The sequence below is a fragment of the Sminthopsis crassicaudata genome, chromosome 2 (genome assembly GCF_048593235.1).
Source record: "Sminthopsis crassicaudata isolate SCR6 chromosome 2, ASM4859323v1, whole genome shotgun sequence".
NCBI classification, from domain to species: domain Eukaryota; kingdom Metazoa; phylum Chordata; class Mammalia; order Dasyuromorphia; family Dasyuridae; genus Sminthopsis; species Sminthopsis crassicaudata.
In genome coordinates this window covers 573,278,468-573,304,751 of record NC_133618.1, presented here as the reverse complement: position 1 = coordinate 573,304,751, position 26,284 = coordinate 573,278,468, and the positions used below count along the sequence as shown (strand labels likewise).

General features: G+C 33.8%; 2 protein-coding genes across 2 annotated transcripts in view; one reads left to right on the top strand and one right to left on the bottom strand.

Moving 5' to 3' along the window:
* Nucleotides 1–25,961, bottom strand: part of SAXO2 (stabilizer of axonemal microtubules 2) — a 91,973-nt gene extending 66,012 nt beyond the window's left edge. The window contains exon 1 of the mRNA XM_074295260.1: nt 25,618–25,961. Coding sequence (XP_074151361.1) covers nt 25,618–25,679 — 62 coding nt within the window. The 5' untranslated portion in view covers nt 25,680–25,961. The remainder of the gene's footprint in view (nt 1–25,617) is intronic.
* Nucleotides 1–26,284, top strand: part of EFL1 (elongation factor like GTPase 1) — a 213,218-nt gene that overhangs the window by 32,265 nt on the left and 154,669 nt on the right. The window contains exons 8-12 of the mRNA XM_074295259.1: nt 541–664; nt 2,323–2,399; nt 3,066–3,202; nt 4,447–4,569; nt 6,456–6,555. Of these exons, the coding sequence (XP_074151360.1) occupies nt 541–664; nt 2,323–2,399; nt 3,066–3,202; nt 4,447–4,569; nt 6,456–6,555 (561 nt within the window). The remainder of the gene's footprint in view (nt 1–540; nt 665–2,322; nt 2,400–3,065; nt 3,203–4,446; nt 4,570–6,455; nt 6,556–26,284) is intronic.

Sequence of the window (26,284 nt, the reverse complement as noted above, 5' to 3'; positions counted from 1 at the left end):
CCTATTAAGAATATGGATGGATTGTGTATATTTCTCAGTGGAGGAAATTCCTTCACTGATAAAATCTCACAGATCGTTTGATGTATAGAGAAAAAGATTAAGGCAGAAATGTATACCTTATGTATATTCTACATCTACTTAAAATCATAGTGCTTGGGATGTTTTTCCAAGAAGTTGAACTCATTTTAGTTTGAGATTGGGAAGAGGCATTGACAGAATCAGCACTCATAAAATACAGGCATCTTTGAATCCAGAAGACCTAGGTGCAAATTTTACTAACCATCTCTCCGTGTGAACACAAGCAAAATGCTTGACCTCTTTAGGTATCCCTCTAAGATTAAAAGCCACAGAAAAGTTGATTGATATGAAATGAATTCTACAGAAGCAATAAATAGACCTTTCTTCGATGGTTTGAAAATTCTAATCTCCATCTGTTCCATAGGCCTACTTTCCTTCTCTTCCTTGCTTTACTTGTGAAATTAATAAAGTATAGCATATTTTGTATAATTCATATTACTATGGAAAATCACTTTCTTTCAGGATTGAGCATTTTGCCAAACTATATAGCCAAAAACTTGGCATCAAGACTGATGTTCTTTTGAAGACTTTATGGGGAGATTATTACCTAAATACAAAATCAAAGAAGATTATGAAAGCTGACCAGGTAAATATAGTAAGGTCAAGACTTACTTTGTAGTGGGAATTACTATTGCTAAATTAAAGAAAATTAAATTTTTTAAGATTTTCTACCAGTAGATATAAGCAATAGCTGATATTTAATATTCTTCCTTATTCAATATAGTATAGAAATTATGATCTTACTAAATTTTTCAACACATGTAGCACAAATATCAGTAATATTCTCTTCGTGTTCATTTATGCTATTAAGCAAACTTCTCTGGATTTCAGAATTGAAATTGTAATGTTGAACATTGAAGAAAATTATGTCTTTATTCAAACAGTCACAGAAAGTGTAGCATATAACATTTTGATATTTAGCTGCATTCTTTTCCTTTGAATATCTTATATCATTTAACAGCTGTAATATACTTAATTCATCTTTTATTTATGCTGCTCATGTCATGAAAGTTTTTTCTTGAATTCATCTTTCATTTATACTGCTCATGTCATGAAAGTTTTTTCTTCTTCAAAGTTGGTTAATGCTTAAAAGCTTTCTTTCCCAGTTATTGTGCTTTAGATAAAAATTTTTATTGACCTTTAAAGCTTATATGGCGTAACATCTCATTTCCTCATAGTTTGGAGTTAAGACATTTAGGTTTGAGTCCTGGTTCTTGTGTGACTTCCCCTTTCTGGTCTCTATATAAAATCAGAAGTTTGGACTTTTAGACTTTTATCTCTTAGAGATCTGAAAAAAACTTGTTAAGGTCACTTAGATACACAAGAGCTCTGGGGAAATCATAGAGAACCACACATTTTATAAATCAGAGATTGTGTATTTGTCATTTATCATACATGTCTCAACAATCTGGGGCCACTTAATGTAGTGGAGCAAACATTCTTTGGCATTTCATTGGTCCCTATGGGACTCTGTGTTATAATGCAATACAGTATTTACTATTCATAATGACAGTCCTGAGTTATAAAAAAAAATGCTATGGTATGTTTAATATACTCTATATAAAAAGCAAGGAAGTGGATATGACATTATAGAAAGAGTTCCATATGAAGGAACTACTCAAGCAGAATTAAAACAGAAACTACCTTGGCATCTGTACTGGATAAGAGATAATGCTTCTATTGAACATTTGTGGCAAGAGCAGTGGAAGTAGCCATAGAAATTAATGTTGGTTGAATTGAATTGAAATGGCAGCATTAATGGTGGAGCAGCTGCAAGAGCAGGGTTTCCTTTTTCATTGTTAAGTATTATTTGTGTTACTGTTTGCCACCATTGGTTTGGATAATTGAAATTGGCTCTGAGTGCTGAACTACAAGTTATGCTAAACTGAAAATTATATTGAATAAATATTTGCAAACTGATGAGACATATAGTTGATAAAGAATCAAGTGTGAAATTGAATCATGTTAAGACATCTGTCAAATGTTCAAGATCTTGACAGACAATCTGGTGGAGACCAGAGAGCACAGACATCAGCATACATGGATGGGAATTCTGGATCAAGCACTTGCTAGATTAGTGACTGTGACCAAATCAGTTCATCTCTTTTGAAACCTTTGTAAAATGAGAGTTAATACCCTTTTCACATTATTAGGGCTGTTTGTATAGAAAGCCTTTTGGAAACATAAAAGTGGTATATAAATGTGAGTTATTATAATTCTAATTATATATATTCTTTCTTACAGACAAAAGGAAAGAAACCTTTATTTGTACAGTTGGTCCTGGAAAATATATGGAGTCTCTATGAAGCCGTCTTGAAAAAGTAGGATTAAAATATAGTTTGATATTCTGATCAATTCTGTTTAAGTGGCATACTAGTCTTAGGCACTTATTGTGCTTCAAGAAGAGAGCAGTTGACGAGGAATGGGTATAGATGTTTTCAACAGATTTGATTGGAGTTGATGAACCAAACATTATTGTTAATATTCAGCCCAAGTAAAAATCCTGGCTAGAGGATATTATTAGCCAAGATTGTATAAGGTAGAATAGTAACAATATGATGATAATAGCTTTGTGTTATCAACAAGGCACTAAAAGACAAATTGAGTCATTGAAGTCAGTTTCTGTGAGGAAAAAAATTGACATCTATGCCCATTATAAGATTAATTTAATAAAATTTGTCTTCAATGTGTAGAAATTAAAGTTAATTTTGTTATAATTATGTGCTGAATAGTAAGTTAATTTTCTTTTTCACCATTTGCAAGTGTATGTTGTTGATAATGTGGTTTGTCATGAAAGACTTGGAATCTCCCATTTTGAAAATTAAAAAAAAGAAAGAACAGATTGTTTTTGCACTATGTCAAGAATACCCCTCCTAGTCGTTTATTGGAAAAATAAAAGTTGAAAACAATAGCTAACTTAATTTTACTTCTGTTACTGTGTATATAGAAATATAATCTCATGTTTTTGTTTTCTTGAACAATTGTAGAGACAAAGAAAAAATTGATAAAATAGTAAGCTCATTGGGATTAAAAATTGGAGCTCGAGAGGCGCGTCACTCTGACCCTAAAGTTCAGATAAATGCCATTTGCAGCCAGTGGCTTCCAATATCAAATAGTGTTCTTGGTATCCTTTTTTTGAAATTACCTACTATTGGTAATCCATGAAGACCTTTGAAAATAAAACTCTTCAAGTTGAAGCTTTTTATGGTAATATTATGAGCTTTTTTTAAGGTCTTGCCTATGATATTTGTTTTTCATCTCTAGAGATTATGCTTTTTCCCATAACACTTTAAACTAATTCTAGCATGTATAGGGAAGAAGGTGACCTAAATTTATCATAAATGACCTACATTTGTCATATTTATTATCTATACTTTAATAAAATACTTTTTTTTTTTCCTCTTGGAGGTCACTGGTTAATTTGATAATGGTTTCTACTGGGAATTTGGTTGATTCCATTTGAATATCATTGTATCATCAACTGATTACCGTTTGCTCTCATGCCTTTTTTCTCTTGTCTGCTCTTAACTGAGCTAGTTAATTAAATATTTTTAGAATGTTTTCCTTTTCTTGGGACTTTAGTAAACAACTTGAGTTGTTTATACTCTGTATGGGTCTGGAAAACTATATACATTTGAATATTTGTAAGTAAAATCATAATAGCAGTTATGAAGATAGATGTTTCAAAGAAGTCTGTGGTAAATATTTTAAAAGGTAGATAATGATGATCTTAATTTTAAATTCATTCTTTTGTGTGAGAAAATTCTTTAACTGAGAAGTGTAAGTATACAGTGGCTAGAGCTCTGGCTGCAAGATCAAAGCTATGGATATTTTGAGTTCTGCCTCTGTTGCTTATCCTGGCCAGATCACCAGCAGCCAGTTTACTCCTCAGTGCCTCAGATTACTCTCTAAGGCTAAAAAAGCTGCAAAGTAGGTGCCCATTTACATTGTTTTTTCATGAATTCCCTATATTTATTGAAATCAAAGGTCCAGTCTGTATAAAATTTTAAAAAATTATTTTACAGGTTTCTTTAAATGAAAATTACACCTCTCTTCTTATTACAACATCATCTTATAACAGCAGCTCTGTGCTTGAGAATTTTGCTCTTTCTGGGGATTATCTAGTACATCTCTCCTAGAAATCTCTGCCCTTTCTGTCATACCTGCCACATTGCATTGTGGTGAAGATCAAAATATATGCAATGTGATTTTCTAACCTTATAGTCACCCTGTAACCTGTCTTATCATCTCCTGTTCTGCTGATCTTGGTCTATATAATTTGATGAGGAAACTTTTTAAAAATCTAGTACAAAGAATTGGAGACAAGTCCTCATGCATTGGCTTTGAATCCTTAACAGTAGGTTTTAGATATGGTATGTCAGAAACTCCCTAGTCCCCTTGACATCCCAGCTGAGCGGGTGGAGAGGTTGCTTTGCACTGGAGCAAGGACATTTGATTCTCTTCCACCAGAAACCCAGGAACTAAAGACAGGTAAGTTAATTTATAAATGATTAAAGCTCATTCTAATGCTACAAGTCCAGGATTTGATATTCTGGTCACTGGACACTGTGTAATTTCACATTTGGATCTAGTCTTGGTGATAATGGTTTTTAAATTCACATGTATTTGAGCTTTGGAACTTCAGGATTAGAATTGCTACATTTATTTGTCTCTGTAGCACCTAGCACTGTGCCTGGTACATCCTAAGAAGTCATGTTGATTGATTGTGGTTGAACCGACAATATTCATTTGGGTCTAGTATTCTTGTCAGTTCTGATTTTGAATGCATTGTCTCTCTTAAGAGTAAAGTCCATGTTTGAAATCTTTGGGTTTGGGGCCTTTTGACATTTTGGGCCTATAAGCAAATAACACAACAGTATTGATTCTTTAGGGATAACACTTCGGGGATGTTTAGTAAACTTAAAATATGATCTGCCATTACTAAAATAATGTTAAACCTGCTGTTGAGATACACACACACACACACACACACACACACACACACACACACACACACACACACACACACACACACACACGGAACAAGAACAGCAGCAGCATTTAACCATAACCTATGATGAACCAAGATTCCAAAAATGGGCATATTTAAGTGTTCTGAGTGAGTTCACAAGGAAATTGATTTAGATCATCCTTGGAAGGACAGCATTATTAGAAGATTGATTCTCACTTTAGTTTAAAAATGTAAGTGCACCTCGCTAGAAAAGAGTTCATTGATAGATTCCTCAAAACTCCATTTAAACACCAATATGCCTTTCCTTCCCATAGAAAACAATTTATTGCTTTACAGTAATATGAACGAAGTTAGATGATATTTTTCAAAACTTTAGGTGAAACTCATTTAGACTTTTTTTTTTTTTTGTGGTGGGGGGGACTTGGAAAGTAAATCCTCAGATTGTGTAAATGTTGTGCAGAATAATTTTTGGTGGGGAATAAAGGTAACTTGTCACTAAGCTGCTCTGGAAGGCTAGCAGAAAAATCATTAATAAAAGCACAGGGTACAAAATGTTTATAGGCAACCTGCATCAGCTTGTATATCTGATGATTGATTACATATGCACATGATGGATTACATATTTGAGCAATATACCTAGGAATTACTGTACCATTCCCAGCTTGGGAGTTGGTACTTCTGGGCTGTTAGAACCATTCCTCTCCTGTGGGTGTGGAAATAACTTCAGTTACTTCAGCCTTTCCTAACACTATTGGCTTCAGAGCAGCTAGGGAAATTTGTTCTAGAACATTAAAATAGTTATTTTTGAAATTGTTTCAAGAGAATTTGGTGGTATTTTCCTATTAACAGTATTCTGCCATAGTTGTATTTCCTGGCATCCCTTGAATGTGGAATTATAGCATGGAATCATAGGATTATAGTTCTAGAGCTAGAAGGGATGTGTGAGGCTATGGAAGCTTCAAATATTGTAGCTTGGACTACTTAAGGAAGGCTTCCTAAGTTTATAGGCTATCCCACCCACACTTCCTGGAAACATGTTAGCTCTTCTCAAGGAGTGTCCCTTCTCTGGATAAGATGGCCTCCCCTCTCCTGATTTATTATTCCACTTATTTCTTCTACATTTTGAGAAGAAGCAATCCTTAATCTTGGGGCCAATAATCCAACCACTTACTGCAAATAATAGGCATACAAATCAGTCATTACAGATTACTTTTTTTTTTTTTTTCTGAGTAAAGAAAGGAAACACTTTTGTTCTCTAGAAAAGCAATCTTAAGTGGATTTTGAAAATTATTATGATCATGGCTTAGTTTTACCTTTAAAAGCTGTTTTATTTTAAACCTCAATTGTTCTAAGGTGTTTTTTATAGTAGATAAAGAAAAAGTATGACTGTTTCTTATTTATTTAGCTTTTATGAAATGTGGAAGTGAAGACACAGCCCCAGTGATCATCTTTGTTTCTAAAATGTTTGCAGTGGATGCAAAAACTTTGCCTTGTAACAAACCAAGGTAAGTTTCAAGGAGAAATTGGATATTTCTTCTGGTGGAGTCAGTTAAAATGTAAGTATGTGTGTTGGAGAAGGGGACTCAGGTTATAACTTTTCCCGACTAGCTCATAATTTATGATCATCAGGAATAAATTAAGGTTCACTCTCAATGACATTTCACTCCTTTGCTTGTAGCATTACCTTTGTAGTTGTGCCATGTACATGGTGCTATATTAGTAATTTCTACTGTTATGCTGCTGTTTTCATGTGTTTGGTTATTTAATGTCTGCTTCTTCCTTGCCTAATCATCTGTATGTCTGGATTCCAAAGCTGGAATAATGTGCTTGTGTGCCCTGTTTAAGATTATATGGCTCTTTTCCTTGCATTTAAAAAGATGTCTGAGAGCATCGGCCCTGGAGTCAGGAGGACCTGAGTTCAAATGTAACCTCAGACACTTGACACTAGTGATGTGTCCCTGGGCAAGTTGCTTAATTCTAGTCGCCTCACGTCAATATCAGCAATAACAAAAAGTCTCCTATGTGCTTCTTTCTGTTGGAGGTTTTGAGTAATCAGTCTAGCATGTTAGACTTGACTTTTCACAGGGTACCTACGTACCACAGAGAACAGAATTTTCTTTCATTAAAATTATTAAAAGCATTTATCGAGTTACTGGAATCCAAGACCTATGCTTTCTTGAGCTATTCCATGCTCTCATTCATTAGAGCAGCCTTAAAGTAGTTCAGTAACTTAATCTAAGTCTGCTCTCTTCTCTGCTGTCCTTCACTTTAGGAGAGAAAACAAAATCATTCCCAAACATTGTGACAAAAATTTTGACCAGTATCAACAAAGGTACTTATTGGATCTTTTAGCTGAAGTTATCTTTTCCTATATCTAGGAGGAGTAAAGTTTGTTCCAAGGTGGACAGTTGACTAAACCAAGTTGTGATCACATCTAGTCAGTATCAAAATAGCCAAATATCATTGTGCCTGTTTAGAGCACTGATAAAACTATTGAGTTTTCTATTAAAACTTACTAATTTAATTTTTAAAGAATGAAACTATTTTATAAAACTCATGATCAAACAAGTAAATGCTATTTTTTAATTGCAGTCAAATTTATTGTGAAGGAATATTGAAGCTTTCTTCTAGTGACTGCATTTTATCATTTTAATTAGAAAAGTATAATTTCTTAAACTATATTAGGCAGCAGCTACTGAAAATTTCACCATTGTGATAGTCAGACTAGGCCTTTGATCCCAGTAAACCACTTGAACATGTTAAATGGAGTTTTAAATAGCTTTGACTTCTCTAGGAAATGATCCTTTCACATCTGTGGTATCATGAATATTTTGACAGGTCTTTGGTGTGCAATGAAAATAGATGCTATGTGACTTTTGGAAATAATTTGTTTCATCTCAGTAAATTAGGTTTTTTGTGGTTTGTTTTTTTTTTAACGTATTAACTTGGCAGTTTTTAAAAAGTCTTGAAACAATTTCAGAGTCTCTTGGTTTAAGTTCACATAAAATTTGTATAAAGCTATTATAGCATTTAATATTTCAATCTAAAGATTTTCAAAATATGGAGCTTTGTAAATGAATTCACATTTGAATTTGGCATAGATTATCCATTGGATCATTGATGTTTATAGTTATTCTATAACAGATTATAACATATAAGTATGCTTTTCTTTATTGTCTGATCCTTGTGGACTTTTTTTAATATGGAGAAGGGTATTTCATATACATCATTTTTTAAAAGGACCAGCTTGTAGCTCAGTGAAAACAGTCTGAATTTGGAATCCGAAGGCCTAGATTAGCAGGTTACTAGTTAATCTAGGACTAATCAGTTAACTTGGTTCAGTTTTCTCATTTGTAAATAAAGGAATTTGTTGTAATGATTTTGGTCCCCTCCTGCTTGGGTGATGATGGCAGACTGACTGGAAAGGCAGAGAGGTGTGTAAAAAGAGTGCCAGAACTTGAGTCAGAAGCCCAGGGTTCAAATGTGCTTCTTACAAGCTGGATGGTCTTGGACAAGTTCATTTCATCTGCATCTCACTTCAAAATAATGATAAAATAGTAACAATAACAGTACTAATGGCTAGCCTTTACACAGTGCTGTAAGATTTGCAAAGTACTTTTCATGTTATCTCATTTTGTTCTCACAACAATCCTGAAAGGTAAATGGTATTATTCTCATTTTACAGATATGGAAACTAAGACAAACTCATTAAGTGTGTTGGGGTCTGAGACTGGATTTGAAGTCTCAAATAACTCTAGGCCTAGCATTCTATGCCCTGTGCCACCTAGTTGCCTTTAAAAGGAGGATAGAATCACAGACTACTAGAGCAACAAGGGGCCTTTAGCACTCCTGTAGTCCTATTTCTTCATTTTACAAATAAAGAAATGAGGGTACTGTAAAATGACATATACAAGATCATATTGCTGAGGAAACAGTAGTCAGGATTTGAAGCCAGATATCCTGAGTTCTCATCCATTCTACCTTAGATAGCATTGTCACTCTCAAAAAGATGATTCTACTGAGATTCAGATCAATGAGTATTTGTGACAGTGCTTTATAGCTATAGAGTCTGCTGTGATTCATAGGTTTTCTTGTTCCTTTTTCTTTCCTTCTTTACTCCTCTCATCTTACTCATATAGCACAGCATAACTGAGGGAGATAGTCCAATTTGCCTAAAACCACTTTTTAAAAGAGTACATGACATCCATCCACTGTACTAACTGCCATAGTTATATATGACAGAATATTTTTCATAAAAGAATATTTTTCATTTTGATAGTAGAAAAATGTGTCATAGAATAGTGTGTAGATTTGTCTTTTTGAGGAGGAAAGGAGGCTTCAGATGCTAGTGGTAATCTTTATACATTTTGTAATTTTGCTTTAGACTAGCTCATGGTATGTTGCAGCTGGAAACAATCTTAAAAACCATTTAATCCAATCCTAGTGTTTTATAGGGGAAGGAACTGAGAATCAGAGAGCTCAGTGGTTCACTGAATAGAGCTGGACCTATTCAGGAAGATCTGCGTTCTAATGTGGTTTTTAGATGTTTAATAGTTGTGTGAACTAGGCAAGTCACTTGACCTCTGTCTGCTTCTATTTCTTCAAATATCAAATGGAGATTATAATGGAGATTTTCTCCCTTTTTTTTATGTTGTTAGGCTCAAATGAGATAATATTTGTAAAGCATTTAGCATAGTGTACACTAGAGTTGTTTTCTCAAGAATCCCAGCCTATTGCTTTATAAAAGGTAATTATCAGTAACCTTAGAATAGTCTGTTTTCCTTATTCGTTATTGGAATAGTTTGCTTAAGACCATTAGTATAGCTGCTGATTCTCAAACCTTTGTGTATTGGGGAACATCTATGCAATTCTTCATCCCGGTCATTCATTTTTCATAAGTTTGAATCATTTAGGCAGATGACAGATGATAAATTTGGCAGGTATGGCATGCAATCATTGCCCTGCTCGTGGGCATCTGCTCTTGAGGGGATGTGACCATCATCAAAACACATGGTATCTTGCTTCCTTTCAGTTTTTTGCTGTATCTGTTATCTCATCAACATGAATACTCTATTGACCACTGCAGATTACAAGCCATTCATGCCTTCTTATTTAGTATTATTATTTTCCTTATTTTTTCCATAAGTCTAAAGAATCCAACCAATGTATTGAGGGTTTCCTATGCAGCATTATGTGACTGTCTGTTATTTAAGATTGCTGCTGCATCCCAGCTTACTCCTTTGAAGGCCAGTCAGTTCTGGCACAATCTTGTAGCCTTTATAGATCCATAGCCTCCCATTATTTTGGGGGGTCGCCTGCAGTCCTGAGATTATGTTGTCTCATGAATATATTGTTCCATGACAACATTCCTGGGAATTTAGACTGTCAAAAAGATGTATTTTCATAGCAGTGAACAATTTAGGATCATTGAACCATCTCTCAGGAATGATTTAGCTTGACTAGATCCTGGTCAGTTCTGACCTCCCCCTCGTTGTCCATCCGCAGTGACTATCCAGAATACAGAGAGTGCTGGATTAGAGTCATCAGACCTGAGATTACTCCCCTCTACCACTTGTACTTGTGAGACTTTGGATAAGTCTCTTCACCTGGAATTCAAATATCTAAGACTAATGGGCATAATAAGAATCCCTTTATATTTATATAGTCTTTTGTGATTTTAAATACCTTTTCATACAGAACTTCTTATTTCATCTTTACAACCCTGTAGAAAAGACAGGTGGAGATTATAATGGTCATTATTTAAATTGAGAAAATGGAAGCTCAGAGAATTTTGACCTGAGCTCAGGTCTTCTGGAGCCAACTTCAACCCATCTTGACTCTTAAGTTTTGGGTTTCTTTTCTTCCCCACCATACCATCATTGCTTTAGCAAAAGTAGTGAGCATATACTTTCACCCAGTATGGAATGGCTGGTTCTAGGCAACCTAGAATGGTCCTGATAAATGCTGATAGCCAGAAAAAGGGAAGTTAGACTTTATTTTGTACTAAAGAATAAATGTCAATATAACATAACTTTTCCTGAGAGTGTGCTTTGGTAAAGGAGCTGAGGAAAAGAGGAAGACAAATCATGGACCTGCATAGGGGCTTTGATGACTACACTGCCACAGTCACATCTTATCTTCACATTACTGTGTCTTATGTGCCCTAGATTAGTTTTAAGGCAGTTCTAGTCTATGAATTTTTTAAAAAGGCTATTCATTACATGTCTAGAAGTGTCTAGAAGAGAGGAGAAGCTGCTGGACTTGTCAGAATTATCACTCCCTGAGTTGGAACTCTCCCTTTGACCCTTAATAGTTTTGTGACCATGGGCATTTCTGTTAGGATTCTTACAAGGTGCTAAGTCACTGGAATGAATAGAGAAAATAATTATCTAATTTAGCATGGCTCAGTATGATTGATCTGATCCTACAAGGAGATGTTATGGGCCAGAACTTGAAACAGGTACTGAGTGGAATTGGGGAGACAATGGTTAAATCTAGTTTAGCATTGATTTAATCCTACAATAATGGTTTCCTCGTGATATAATGATTGGTGTATACTCAGTGTGGGACACATAAGTGAGAAGCCCTCAGAACTTCCGGGAGAACTTCAGGGGACTTCTAGGAGATTCACAACTGGGATTGACTTCCCGGGAGATTCACAAGCCCACCCACAAGCTCACTCTCTAGGGGGAGATTCAGAGTCAAGATTCATTCCACGTTTGTGCTGGCTGGAGACATTGGGACAAAAGCTCTTGGAAACTAAGGAGAGAGGAAGGCCCTCCAGAAAACTAGCCAAGCCCCATGTGAAGGAGATAAGATTTTGGAAGAGATAATAAAGGAGTTGGACTTTAACTCCTGGCTGCATTTGGCACTACTGAACTGAACTGAAACTAAGGCTGCCTCTAGAAACTCTCCAAGGGATTTGCTCACAGAGAATGATTATATTTTTAGAGAAAAGAACATTACACATTTCATTCTATTTTTTGGTCTACTACCTATTTCAAAGCATTGTTATGAAGATCAAATAAAGGACTAGATGGGAAAGCTTTAAAGAACTGTTATCAATGTTAGTTACTATTACTTCTCTTTTGGTCTGCCTATCAATTAAGAAGCTTATAAATGGATTTTGTTTATTAAGGTCACTTGTTTGTAGATTTCCTTAGGAATTATGAACAACCATCCTGGACCATAAAAAAGTTTTAAGTATTCTGCCTCTCTTTTTTGTTTCTATTTAGTAAGGTTTTTCTTTCATGAGAATTTGTATAAAATAATGGTACAGATTTGCTGGAACCCTATGCCTTTGCTCTCCCAGATTTAAGAAGAACATTAGGGTAGTTTTATTATCAAAGAGAGGAGATGGCATTGATAATTGTTGGCATGGAGTAGACAAAAGTTTTTTGAGTAATACTAGTAATACTTCTGGGTTGTACTAAGCAGTAGACTGATCATATGGATTTTGAAAGCATAAGTAAGTATGTTATAAGTGAACTCAAGGCTTCAGATAAAAAGGAGACAAATTGGGAACCAAGGACAAATATATGCTATATTACTTGCTGTTCTACACAAAATTATTCTTATTATGCAATTATTCTCATTATGTCTATGAAGCTTGAAAATTCTCAAGGAGTTTTGTGCATTGGAAAATAAAAAAGGACTAGAATTATCTCTAGGCTGATTCACCCTTTATCAAGAGCTACTATGACTTTAAAACAAAAACCCAAGTACCCTTATTACAATATCTGACTCTTCTTAAGCTAGAAGCTTAGTTCACCTTTCTTCTTTCCTCCCCCACACTGATACCATGAAATAATTGCCCTAAAAATGTAGTTAAAATAGAATTCAGAATTATTTGAGTTATTTTATTATTTTAGAGTTATATGAGACCATAAATGTACCCACACACATTATAGATGAGAGAATGGAGGGCCAAAGTGATGCAGGAAAGTGGCACAGCCATGATTCAAATTCAAGGCTTCTGATTGTAAGTTTATGGTTCTTTCTGTTGTACCACAGCATATTTTGAATACAAGTACATTCCAGTGAAAAAAAGTTTATTTGACCAGAATTTTCTAAGTTATTGTCTCAAATTTTTATATTGTGGGAACAGATACTATAATAGCTTATTGTGTGTTTTTTTTTTTAAACCAGAACACAATGTACTAGAATCAATAAGAAAATGAGATATTTATAATTCTTTTCATTATAATACTATTTAAATGCTAGTTATTAGCATTATTAATGCAGTTTTCCTTCTAGTAAAATTTTATGCTAAGTAGACCACATCATGTACATGTTCTTTATATGTATTATCAACTCTCTTATTCCCTCCCTCATTCCAGGTAGTATGTTTGGTTGTGGCTCAAGCCCTCCAACATGAGTAGTTCTAGACTCAAGCAAGAATTGGGCAAATACATTGTTTAATTTAGTTATTATTTATTGGGGTTTTTGTCTGTTATCCAAACCTGTTGTCTAGGTCTTGATCCCTGTTTGTCAAAGTTCTTTTGTCTGGTTTCCTGACTGACTTTTCTGGAAAGCAGATACTTTGTGCCCTGGTCTATTTACATAATTTTAATTTTCTCACTTCACGTGAAATCATAGGCTCGTTAGTTTTTTTTCTGTCAGTCACCTAACTTGAAACCTTCCCTTCCCACAATTTTTTTCAGTTATTTTTGTTTTTTCTTGTACCTAAACAAACCAGAAGGTACAAAAAGATTTCACCTTATCTTTCTTAGTGGTTTATAGTTTCCGAGATTTACTTTTATTTAAGTAATTGACCAAAAATTTCATCATTAATTGGGAAAAGGTGATTTTGTATTATAAAATAAGAAATAGTAAAGGCTTTATGAAAACTTTTAAAAATGTTGTTCCATTTTCAAGGAAATAGAATCAAAGCACTGATTGCTAATGAACAATTTGTTATCTTTAAATTATATAGGATCAGGTAGTACCTTCATTTCATGTAAACAAAAGTATCTTTAGGAATGACTAATGTCATACAAAAATAATGAACGTAAGGCAAGGCGTGTCACAACTAAGCAAATGTCAGTTCAGTTACTGAGGAAATTACAAAATCACAATATATACATACATACATATATTTATGATTTATAAGGTGCTTTTATATCTATATCTATCTATCTATCTATCTATATATATATATATATTCTATTATTTGACTTTATAATCACCTGCACAACTATGGACAAACACAAATGCATGCATCAAAATATTGTAGTCTTCATGACTGATTGGAGGAAGTACTCATATTGATGAGAACACAGAATCATAGAAATAGAATATTATCCCATTTTACTGATGGGAAAACTGAAGCTGAGGGAAATCCTTTGTGCAGGTATAGCACCTCAAAACTTGAATCTTATTCTTCTGACTCCAGTACCAGTAGTCTTTGCATAATCTGCACCATGACTGCATTTGACTATGATATAATCAGAGCTAGTTTCCCTCAAACATTCTGCAACCATTGCTCTGATCTGGTTGATGGGTGGTAACTGAAAACACTAGTCATAAAGTGAAAATGAGGATGGAGTTCTTTGGCAAAAACATTGGAATTTGGCAGTTTTATAAGTGTCTCTAGGATTAATAGGATTGATAGTCAGGTCTTAGGGAGGAAGAAAGTCAGGGAAGCAACAGTCAGTATCTGATAGGTCTTTAAAAAAAAAAAAACAACCACCATTATTTATTTTTTTTAGCATTTATTCATTTTAAAATTTAAGTTCCAGATTGTCTCTTTTCTTCTACTCTCCTCCCCCCCCCCATATATTGAAAGGCAACCAATATGATATCAGTTAAGACATGTTAAATCATATAAAACATTTTTGTATTAGCCATGTTGCCAAAAAAAAATTCAAGAAAAATAAATGATAAAATTATGCTGCGATTTGCATTCTTTCTGGAGATAGCATTTTTTTTTTTTTCTTTTAATCATGAGTCCTTTGGAATTATCTTGTATCACTATATTGATCATTGTCTTTCACAGTTGATCAGTATGTCATCATCACTGTTACTGTGTACAGTGTTATGCTCGTTCTGCTCATTTCATTTAACCTCAGTTCATACAAATCTTCCCAGGTTTGTTTGTTTTTTAGAAACCATCTTGTTTGTTATGTCTTATAGCACAATAGTATTTTGTAACAGTCATATACCACTACTTCTTTAGCCATCCCCTCAATTTCCTATTATTTGCTACCATCAAAAAAACCTACTGTAAGTTTTTGTACATATAAGTCCTTTTCTTTTTTCTTTGATTTTTTTGGGGATACAGACCCATTAGGAGTCAAAGGATATATAATTTATAGCCCTTTGAACATAGTTCCAAATTCTTCACAGTGGTCGAACCAGTTCATAAATCCACCAACAGTGTATTAGTTCCCCAATTTTTTCACATCCCTTCCAACATTCATCATCTTTCTTTATCATTAGCCAGAGGTGTGAGGTACTTCAAAGGTGTTGTAATTTGCATTTCTTTAATCAGTAGTAATTTAGATCATTTTTAAAATGTTACCATAGATAGATAGTTTTGATTTTTTTCTTCTGAAAACTGCTGTTCATGTCTTTTGTGGCATTTTTAAGAAATTTGGAAGTTAAACAAAGAAGGGAATAGGATAATAAATAGAAGGACTACAGCAGATTTAGTGCTTTTTTTTTTTACAAGAGAAATATGAATAATACAGTTTAAAAGGATGTATACTTAAAGAGATTTTCTTCACTTATCTATAAACCGAATTCATGAAAAATCTTTAATTTGCAGACACAAAATGGTATAATAGAAATAGTACTAGACATGAAATCAGGAGAAACATGGATTTGACCTTCAGCACTTAATAGTTATGTGGACATAAACAATCACATAATTTCTTTGAGCCTTAGTTTTGACATCTGTAAAATGGGACTGATGATAAATGTAGCTGCTTTGCTCAATATATTTTTCTTAGGCATTTGAAAGTGTGTTTGTAAACCTTACAACATAATGATTTTATTATTAGACCAGAAAAATGAGACGTTTCTGCACTAATGATCACAGTCTTTTAAAAGTAAACAGATATTCCAAATGTAAAACATTCTTTAGAGGAAAATAATTTTTTCTAGTTATTTGGTTTTTCCCCCCAAGCAGGTCCTGTCTTATCTTCTGAGTGATTTATGGTTCCAAGATTTGCTGGATTTAAAAGTATTTAGTTGATGCTTGTGTTGCTGACCATAGATTTAGTTGTTAATTAACAAACCAAAGTGATTGTTTAATTTTATGATCTTAATTGAATAACTTTTACTCTTTTATGTATAATTTTAAAAATGTGAGGCTCAGATGTTTTCTACTTCTCTTTTAAAACAGCAAGAACTAACTAAATTTTTAGTTTTACATTTTATTAGACCTCCGTTAATTATTTTCCTTTGTACCTCAGTGCCCCTAAAAATAGAAAAATGGTTACTCAACTTTGCCTAAATAAATAGTTTGAGATCTCCCTACACATAATTTATACCCCTTCAAACCAAAAATATAGAAACCAGAGGTGGTGATGAAAAAAGATACAAAAAGGTAATTTTCTACTGTGTCCATTCACTTCTTGTACTTGTCATTTTAGACTCTAGGTAAGGAATACGGAAATAAAATAGGCAATGAAAATGACAAGAATTATGGGAAGTAATGTAAGGGACTGACCAGAGCAGGGATAAAGGAAAAGTAGTCACAGATTCCTTTTCACTTGAATTTGCAGTGTTTAACATGTTGGTCATCATTTATGGGCCATCTATTTTGAAGCTAAAATATACAAAGGTAGGTGGTGAATATTTTGCTGAATATTAATACTTTCATGGCATTTTCATTAGAATGAATTCATCTGTGTCTCAGTTATCCAGACATATGGCAACCTCAAGCATAAAGAATTTGGCCATTGAGAGCCAAAGCTCAAGCTGCCATCAGATCTCATCAGCTTCTCTCTGACAGTCTTTCTAGTAAGGTAGTAAACTCCTCCTCCACAGCTGGCTCGTAATGGATCAGGAAATCTTTTTGTAAGATAGCAGAAAAACTTACTTTATCTCCTCAGTATACATTGAAAAGAGTTGGTGTGCTGATCAGAAGGAAAGATTGTTCTCACCTCTTTTCTCTAAATGGCATGAGAAATGCTGACAGGGAAATGGGGAAGGTGCTAGTGGTTGGGAGGAAGCTTGTTGAAGGGAGAAGAGATGAGCAAAGAGAAGTTGCTATCTATGTTAGGAGCAAATTGTGTAGAGTAGAAATGGCCATTAGGGTGGTGAATTGGAGGTTCAAACTGCAGAAGAAAGCCCATTATGAAGAGACAGAAATAATACAGCTTCACAGTTGTTGGGAGCAGTGAGCCACTCAGATTTTAGCAATCTCTTCTCGGCATCTCTGTTTTATATCAGAGTCATATCAATTGTTGGTGCTATGTAGATCACTGGAATCCCTAAGAATAATGCTATTTATATGCATGAGGGGTAGCAGTTATATTGTGGGGAATTGAATGAAAGGAGGAATTAGGTAATATCATGCTTATTGATCACTAACTAATGTTAGTTTAGCTTATAAATGAAGTAAGCTAATTTATTGGTGCAAGAGTTATACTGCATTTTCAAGATTGTTATGAATTAGGGGCAGCTAGGTGGCGCAGTGGATAGAGCACCAGCCTTGAATTCAGGAGGACCCAAGTTCAAATCTGGTCTCAGACACTTAACACTTCCTAGCTGTGTGACCCTGGGCAAGTCACTTCACTCTAGCCTCAGAGAGAAAAAAAAAAAAAAAGGAAGATTGTTATGAATTAAAGATACAGTTTTTAGCGTTGGTTGGATCTGGAATTAAGTAAAAGTCACACATTCGTGAGATCTTGGAGAAAAAGGGTGAAGGGGGATGTTGTTATGTGTACACAAGTATCATTTTTTTCTGCTGAAAAAATTCTAGCTGTTGGAACTGCAGGGACTCAAATAACCTAGTACAGAGTTAGGTACAGAATTTTGGGGTAATTTTGTTCCTTTATTTCACCCCATTTATATCTACTTAGATTTGCCATCTGTTAAATGGGGCTGATAACACACATAGTGCCTACCCGCAACATGTTTTTATTAGAATCAATTTTGCAGTGTAGTATACTCCTAGCAACAAATTTGTCCCATGACTCATTGTGTTAGTGATATACAAAAATGTGCAGTGATTTTAGAAGCAGTGCGAGGTAGACATGGAATCAGGAGACCTAGATCAAATTCTGATTTCTGTAACTATTTTTGTGACCCTGGACAATCAGACTTCATTTCCTAATTGATAAGGTGAAGATGACACTTTGAGTACCTATGGGGATCATATTTTTTAATTATTTAATTTTATTTTTTTCTCAATAGTAATTAATTTTTTTTTCCAAATACATTTTTGCAAGACTTTTGTGTTTCAAATTTTTCTCCCTCCCTCCCTTTTTCTCCCCTCTTCCTAAGACAGCAAGCAGTCTGATTTAGGTTAAACATGTCCAGTCCTTTTAAACATATTTCTATATTTGTCATGTTGGGCAAGGAAAATCTGTCCAAAAGAGAAAAAACCGTGAGAAAGAAAAATAACCATAGTTATTTCTCTTAATGCAAATGGCATTTTCCATCCCAAGTCTATTGGAATTATCTTAGAAAAGCCAAGCCTATTATCATATAGTCTTATTGTTATTGTGTATAACATACTCTTGGTTCTGTTTGCTTTATTCAGCCTAAGTTCCTAAGTCTTTCCAGGCTTTTCTGAAATTAGTTTGCACATCATTTCTTATAGAATAATATTCCATTGCATTCATATTATGTAACTTATTTAGCCATTCTCTAATTGTTGGGCATCCACTCAATTTCCAATTCCTTACCACTACAAAAAGAGCTACTACAAACATTTTTGCACATGCAGGTCCTTTTTCCTTCTTTATGATCTCTTTGGGATACAGACCCAGTAGAGATACTGTTGGATCAAAGAGTATGCAGAGTTTTATAGCTCTTCAGAATGGTTTTATCATTTCACAACTCTACCCAATGCATTAGTGTTCTGTTTTTCCCACAGGAGAGAATACTTCTTACTTATAGAGTGTTTTTTTTTGGGGGGGGGGAAGTGCTAATTAACCTTAAAATACTTTTTAAAAATCATCATTATGATTATTGTCCTGCCCAAGAGGCTATGTAGCTATATAGTTATTATGCTACCTTTTATAAGAAGCCAAATGACTATTACTCTTCTCTGACACTGAGGACTTTTAGTGACTGCATGTTTTAGTGTAACTTCTGAATTCCTTATTGTTTCAGCCCTTTGTCCTATTCCACCTACTATATCCTTATGTGTATTAATGCCTTAATTTTAAGAACTTCTATTCCTATGTTGATGACCATGAGATGTAACCTAATTAAATTAGTTTACATATATTTTTAATTCAAGGGCATATGAAATACAGTTTAAAAACGATTTCTATTGGGGAAAAAAAGAATACTGGTATAGCTTATAGAGACCCTGCCCTTGAGTCAGAAAGGACCTGAAGACTTTGACCCAGACTGCCTACCTGGTAACATGGATGCTTAAACCTCTGAATGCCCCAGGCAGTTTTTTCAGCAGGTGGCAAAGTGGGAACTGATTTCCCCCCTTGGGGAGTCAGTGAAATCAGATCTGTGTTTTCTCTCCAAAATAACAGCAACAATAATGTCAATAAAAAAGTAATGTTTTCAACTTGAGGGACCTTAGAGATCTTCTGATAATAATGATACTCTGATGTTTTGTGATTTGCAGAGTGGTTTTCCATGTTTCCTTTATTTGATTCTTACAACCCTGTGACAGATAGAAATGCTTTTGTTCCTATTTTACAAATGAAATTGAAATTCTGAACAGTTGAGGGACTTGGAAAAAGTTCATGAGTGAGTACAAGGAATTTGAATTCCTCTCCTCAGATTACAATGCTTTTTTTTTTTTTTTTTTTGTGCCACAAATACTTCCTCCTTTTCCAGATGAGGAAACAGTATCTGCATGTATGTGATTATAATTGAGTTATCAGAACATCTCAATCTCTAATAATTCCAGATAACTGTGCCACCTAGCTGTCCCTCCATTACAGATCTTAACATTTTTTTCAATGTTCCACAACTTCATGTGATGTTGTGAAGCTAAAATATTTTCAATGGATTTGCAGAAATAATTGGGGAAAATATGAAAATATTTATTTGCTCAGTGAGAAAGGGAGCAAAACAGAACTGTGAAGGCAAGCATTGAGTATGCACTTGTTTCCTTGAATGTGTTAGGGACTCTGGTTGGTTGTTACCTTGTGTTTTGGTTCAGGTTCAGCTACCCTAGAAAATGAAACCTATAGTGAGTGTATGTGCTTTGCTGCTCAAATGATCAGTGTGTACAGGAAGCTTCTATCCTGTCAGTAATGTCATCAAGGCTAGGTAAGTAGAATGAGAAAATCAGTGGACACTGGTAAATTAAACTTCTGGGAGGGAACTTTGTGCCTTTTACCTTTCACTATTAGATCCAGCCATTCATGATGAATCTTTTATGAAATTGGAAGATTCTGTAGTTGAACCCTGACATTTTCAGGTGCACAAATACTGACTTGACTAAGGGTGAAAGTTTTAGTTTAATGTCAGTTTGATTTTAGAACATTCAGATTGCCTAACTCCTGATTCCTGACCAAGGGCTATCTTATATGTGGTGTTCTCCCTATGGCTTTCATGATCTATCAGAATCATGGAAGCTCAAGGATTCTTTTCTCTCTGAGTGACTTTAGAGATCCCCTTTACTTTGTATACTTTTCTTCTCAATGACATGAAAACTATTTTTCTTCTCTGCATGAGATTAGCACCTTACATTAAATGTCCCCATAAAATTGGCCCTTTGCCTTATAATGCTGCATGAAATTAGCACAATAATTAAATCTCTGGTTTTTGTCATGCGGCTTGTTTGCATGTGCTAAAACCAACTGGTTAGTTTTAATTCATCATTTGGTAACACATTTAAGTTTCTTTGCTTCTTTTTTGAAAAGCTTGCAGAGGGAAAGATGCAGAAACAAATTTGGTTTTGCTTTGTCATGAATAACATTTTAATATGATTGTTGTGTAAAACATCATCTTTTATAGAAATAAAATTTTCTTAAACTTATTTCTGTAAAAAGGCATTTTATTAAAAAAAAATTCTGATCTGCCTTTTTGAGACAAAAAAGCATTGTGTGGCAGAACTTTATTGTATTAACCAGTTTGTTATGTTGATAGTAAATACAAAATGATAGTTAATTGTGCGAAATGTTAAAAGAATTGTTTTTTGGCTGAGGCAGTTGGGGTTAAGTGACTTGCCCAGAGTCACACAGCTAGGAAATGTTAGGTATCTGAGGTCAAATTTGAACTCAGGTACTCCTGACTTCAGGACTGGTGCCCTATCCACTGCACCACATAGCTGCCCCAATTAAAAGAATTTTTAATGAAAAGATTGGATATTTATATATATAATTTATGAATTTTATAATTTATAATAAATTTAGTCTTTTTTATATAGAAATATATCTCTTTCTGGGTTCAAATAAAAATATGGTACTGATTTAAAGTAATAACTTTTTATATATGTGAAATTTGGATCTCTCTGGTTTTTACATAAATACAAGATGGCAAACAAGTATTAAAATACTAGAAATGCCTCAATAATGCAGTAATGTGAGGACTTGGGTATTTTTAGTTTTTGTAATTATAAGATTGCTCTGATATGTACATTTTAATTTTAGCTCAAAGATGGATAATCGATTGCCATTTGGATAGAATTTTAAGTCTGTAATTTTTATTCTACCCAAAATGATATGTAAGGGAAATATTTAATCTTAGATTAACATATTAATGATATCATTAATATTATTATATATAATTTATTGTATATAAATTATATTTATATTGGTATATGAATATTGTATTATTTATATGTTAATCTAAGATTAATATATAATCTTACTTGCCATGTAGTATATTGTCTTGACCTTCCAATGTTTAATTAAATATAAACTGCTTCATTTATTTTTTGCCTTATAAGCTTACTTTGGAGGGATGCATTTATTGTATTACTAACAAGATTTTCATTTGATCATTTTCTGTTTCTGTTGCCATCATTCACCTTTACCAAGAAATAATCTGATTCCAGAGACTATGAACTTAATTTACCAAACACTGGCGCATGCTTAACAATTGTGGGCTTGAGGTGCTGTACTTAGAAAACTTAGCTTCACCATTCAAGTGTCAGTTCTCAGCTGCTCTGCTGAGCAGCTTATTTTTATTTAATTAATTTGTTTTTTAGGTGAAGCAATTGGGGTAATGTGACTTTTCTGGGGTCATATAGCTAAGAAGTGTTAAGTGTCTAAGACTTGACTTGAACTCAGGTCCTCCCAACCTCAGGGGCAGTTCTCTATCCTGCACCATTTAGCTGCCCCTTCTGCTTGACTTTCAAGACCTTTCTCAATTCATTCATCCATACTTCCCCCAAAAGATTTGTCAGTACTCAAAACACCTATAATTGTTTCTTCACTTAATATTTTATTTTTTTCCAATTACATATAAAGATAGTTTTAAGCATTCATCTTTATATGAAAATTCCATCTTTTTTTTCTTTTTCCCTTCCTTTCTCCTTTCCCAAAATGGCAAGTAATCTGGTAGAGGTTATCCATATACAATCATATTAAACATATTTCCTCATTAGTCGTGTTGTGAAAGAAAGGTCAGAACAAAAGGGAAAACCCATGAGAGAAAAAAAAAAAAGAGTGAAAATAGTATGCCTCGATCTGCATTCAGACTCCAAAGTTCTTTGTCTAGATGTGGACAGCAGTTTTTTATCATGAATCTTTTGGAATTGTCTTAGATCATTTTATTGCTCTGAAGAGTTATATCTATCAAAGTTTCATCATATATTGTTGCTGATCCTGTGTACAATCTTTTCCTGGTTCTATTCACTAAACTCAGTATCAATTCATGTAAATATTTCCAGGATTTTCTGAAATCTGCTTGCTCATCATTTTAAAAATCCTGATATTATGTTATAATCATATACCACAATTTGTTCAGCCATTCTTCAATTGATGGGCATTCCCATTTTTTGCCAGTATGAAAAGAGCTGCTATAAATATCTTTTGTTTATGTAGGTCCTTTTCCCTTTTTTCATATTGTCTTTGGGATATATACATACATACTAATTCAAAAAGCATGCACAATTTTATAGCCCTTAAGACATAGTTTCAAATTGCTATCCAGAATGGTTGTATCAGTGCAGAACTCCAACAATACATTATATTTTCAATTTTTCCATATCCTCTTCAATATTTATCATTTTCCATTTTTTTTCATATTAGCCAATCTGATAAATATGAGGTGGTACTTCTTAGTTGTTTTAATTTATATTTCTCTAATCAATAGTGATTTAGGACATTTTTTTCATATGATTGTAGATGGCTTTAATGTCTTCACCTGAAACCTTCCTGTTCATATCCTTTGATCATTTATCAATTGGGAAATGACTTGAATTCTCAGAAATTTGACTCAATTTTCTGTATATTTTGGAAATGATACCTTTATCAACAACACTTGAAAAATTATACTTGTTTCTCTTCTTAAGAAAGTGCTCAGATAGTGGTTGCTGAGCCTCTAGCTTTTAAACAAAAATCATTTATGTTTATAGAGTTGACACTTCATTTGCCAAGACCACTTTTCTTTGAGAACTTGTGTCCATTTTCTGACTCGAATTCTCTCCTAACCTCTTTCCTTTGTATTTTAATAACAAGACACTATCAACAGTTATTTCCTCACTCTTGTTACTGTTGTATCCTATCCCTATGCCCTTTCAGTCTATATTGGACTTAGAAGGGATCTCAAAAATCTTTTTTTAAATTAATTTTTATTCATTTTGTTAAATTTCTTAATTACATGTAAAAATTTTTTTTCAATCATTTTTTGAGTGCCAAGTTCTTTCCCTCATTTTGGCTCTTCCCCCTTCCTTGAGAAGACAAGCATCTTGATTTCGATTAGACATGTTAGGTAATATAACAGTAAAAGTTTTAAAAATATGCTTCCATCTGTATTCAGAGTTGATCAGTTTTTTTTGCTAGAAGGAGATAGCATTTTTTCCTTGGGTCTTTTGGAATCATGAATCATTGTGTTGATCATAATAGCATTTGATTTTCTTTATAATATTGATATTATTTGTTCAGTTTTCTCCTGGTTCTCATTTCAGTTTGTATCAGATCATATAAATCTTCCTAGGTTTTTCTGAAATCATCTTGTTGTTATTTCTTATAGTACAGTAGTATTTCATCATAATTATAAATCGTAACTTATTCAGTCCTTCCTCAATTCCACTCCATACTATTATGTCCAATCCTACTAACACTTAGCTGTTCCTGTTCAACCCTTATTTATTTTTTTTTTTGTTTAAATTCTTTGACTACATCTTGATTTTCTTGATATGCCTCCCACCCATGGTGCACTCATCTTCCCCTACTATTCCCTTGATTTAATGAGAAAAGCAATGCTCCTTTTAGTAAAACTTTAATCTATAGTCTTATTCCCACCTACCACCATCAAGAAGCCATTTGAATGTTCTTTGATTATTTTATCATAAATTTATTTTGTGCTATTTTATTACTTTCTTCCTTAGAGACTTCACTATTGGATATCCAAATGACATCCTTTTCTTATAGTTCCTTGTCTGTGACTCTTTTAACCATCTCTGTTCCATAACAACTATGAACAAGTATCTCCATACCCTCCCTTCACATCATACTGATCTGTAGCTGAGCTCATGAATTTGGTTCTCTCCATATACTACAGACTTTTTACTTAGCCACATTTCCTCTAATTTATTGTTTAATTTGGCCCCAGTTGATTTTCCTATACAGCATGAATTATGTGGTCAGGTATTTCATTGCTTCTCATATTAAAATTCTATACTCACTTTCCCCATTTCATGATGTGATTCTATTCCAACTGCCATATCATCCCACTCTCTAGTTGCTCCTCTCTTATACTTTTTGGTCATAAATACTTTTTGAAAAAAGCCAGAGAACTGAACCCACTGCACATTTATCCCACCAGCTTTTGTTATTTGGCAGTCCTTTTTATCATTTTACCATATTTTCAAAATGGCGGTAGTTCTTCTATAAATTCCCTCAGGTTCCCCAGTGCTACTGTATCCTGCCTCCTTCCAGATGATGATTTTTAATAAGAAATTCAAAGTTAAATTCTGCCTTAAACATGAAAATGTTTCACTGTCACTCAACATATCTTTTGGTGATTTCTTTCTTTTTCAGAGGAAGAGTTGCTCTTCTTTTCTAAGGCCAACATTTATCCTGTATACAGCTAATCTTTAGTGGAGATATGCAAATTTACCCTTTGACCTCAAATTATGACTGTTTAAGTGTTTAATTAAGTTTTGAAAGAAAACTTCCCTTTGGAGGGAAAATAGAAAAGATTAAAAAATACATATGTATTTGGCATCCTTTAAATTATACTGACTCTACTACCTCTAATTTTTACAATATATACTTTGACTGGTATTCTTCCATTTTTATACTTACAGTTTTCTTTGGAAAGGCAATAATACTTCATTATCTTCTAAAGTCACTTCAACTCCAGCCATCTGTCTGCTGGTTCACTTCTGGAGCTGTTGATCTCACCTTAACAGTGGTATTTAGGCCTAACTGGCTTAACTGTTGCTATTTGCACAATTGAAGAATGCGAACCTTCCTTTTTTTTCCCCTCCAAATTACACTCCTATTTTTTTCTTACTCACAGTGAGGAGAAACTAGCAATATCTTAGTACAATGATTGTCAGTCAGGAAATAGCCTTTCCCTGATTTTACTCCTTTTGCTTCTCTCTATATTTCTTTGTCTGGTATATACTAACTTCACTTAAAGGCTCTCTTCCTTCCGTCAGGTGTATCCTGTCAAGGTTTATTACCAAACAATAGGGACTTTTGATAAACTCTGTAGCTAGGAAACCTAAAGGGGTCTGTTTCAAATACCTTTAATTTTTGCGGCCAGAAAGATAACTAAGACTTATTGTTGAAACAGATTTCTTTATGTGTTTATCATAACAAATAAATGAGTTATTGAACTAAATCATTTTAAACCATATATGAATAAATTAGGGGGGAGGTAGCCCAACATAGTATAATTAGGAGATCTGGGTTTAAGATCTGACTTGGCTACTTTCTGAGCCTTGGTTTCTTTTATTTGTAAAGT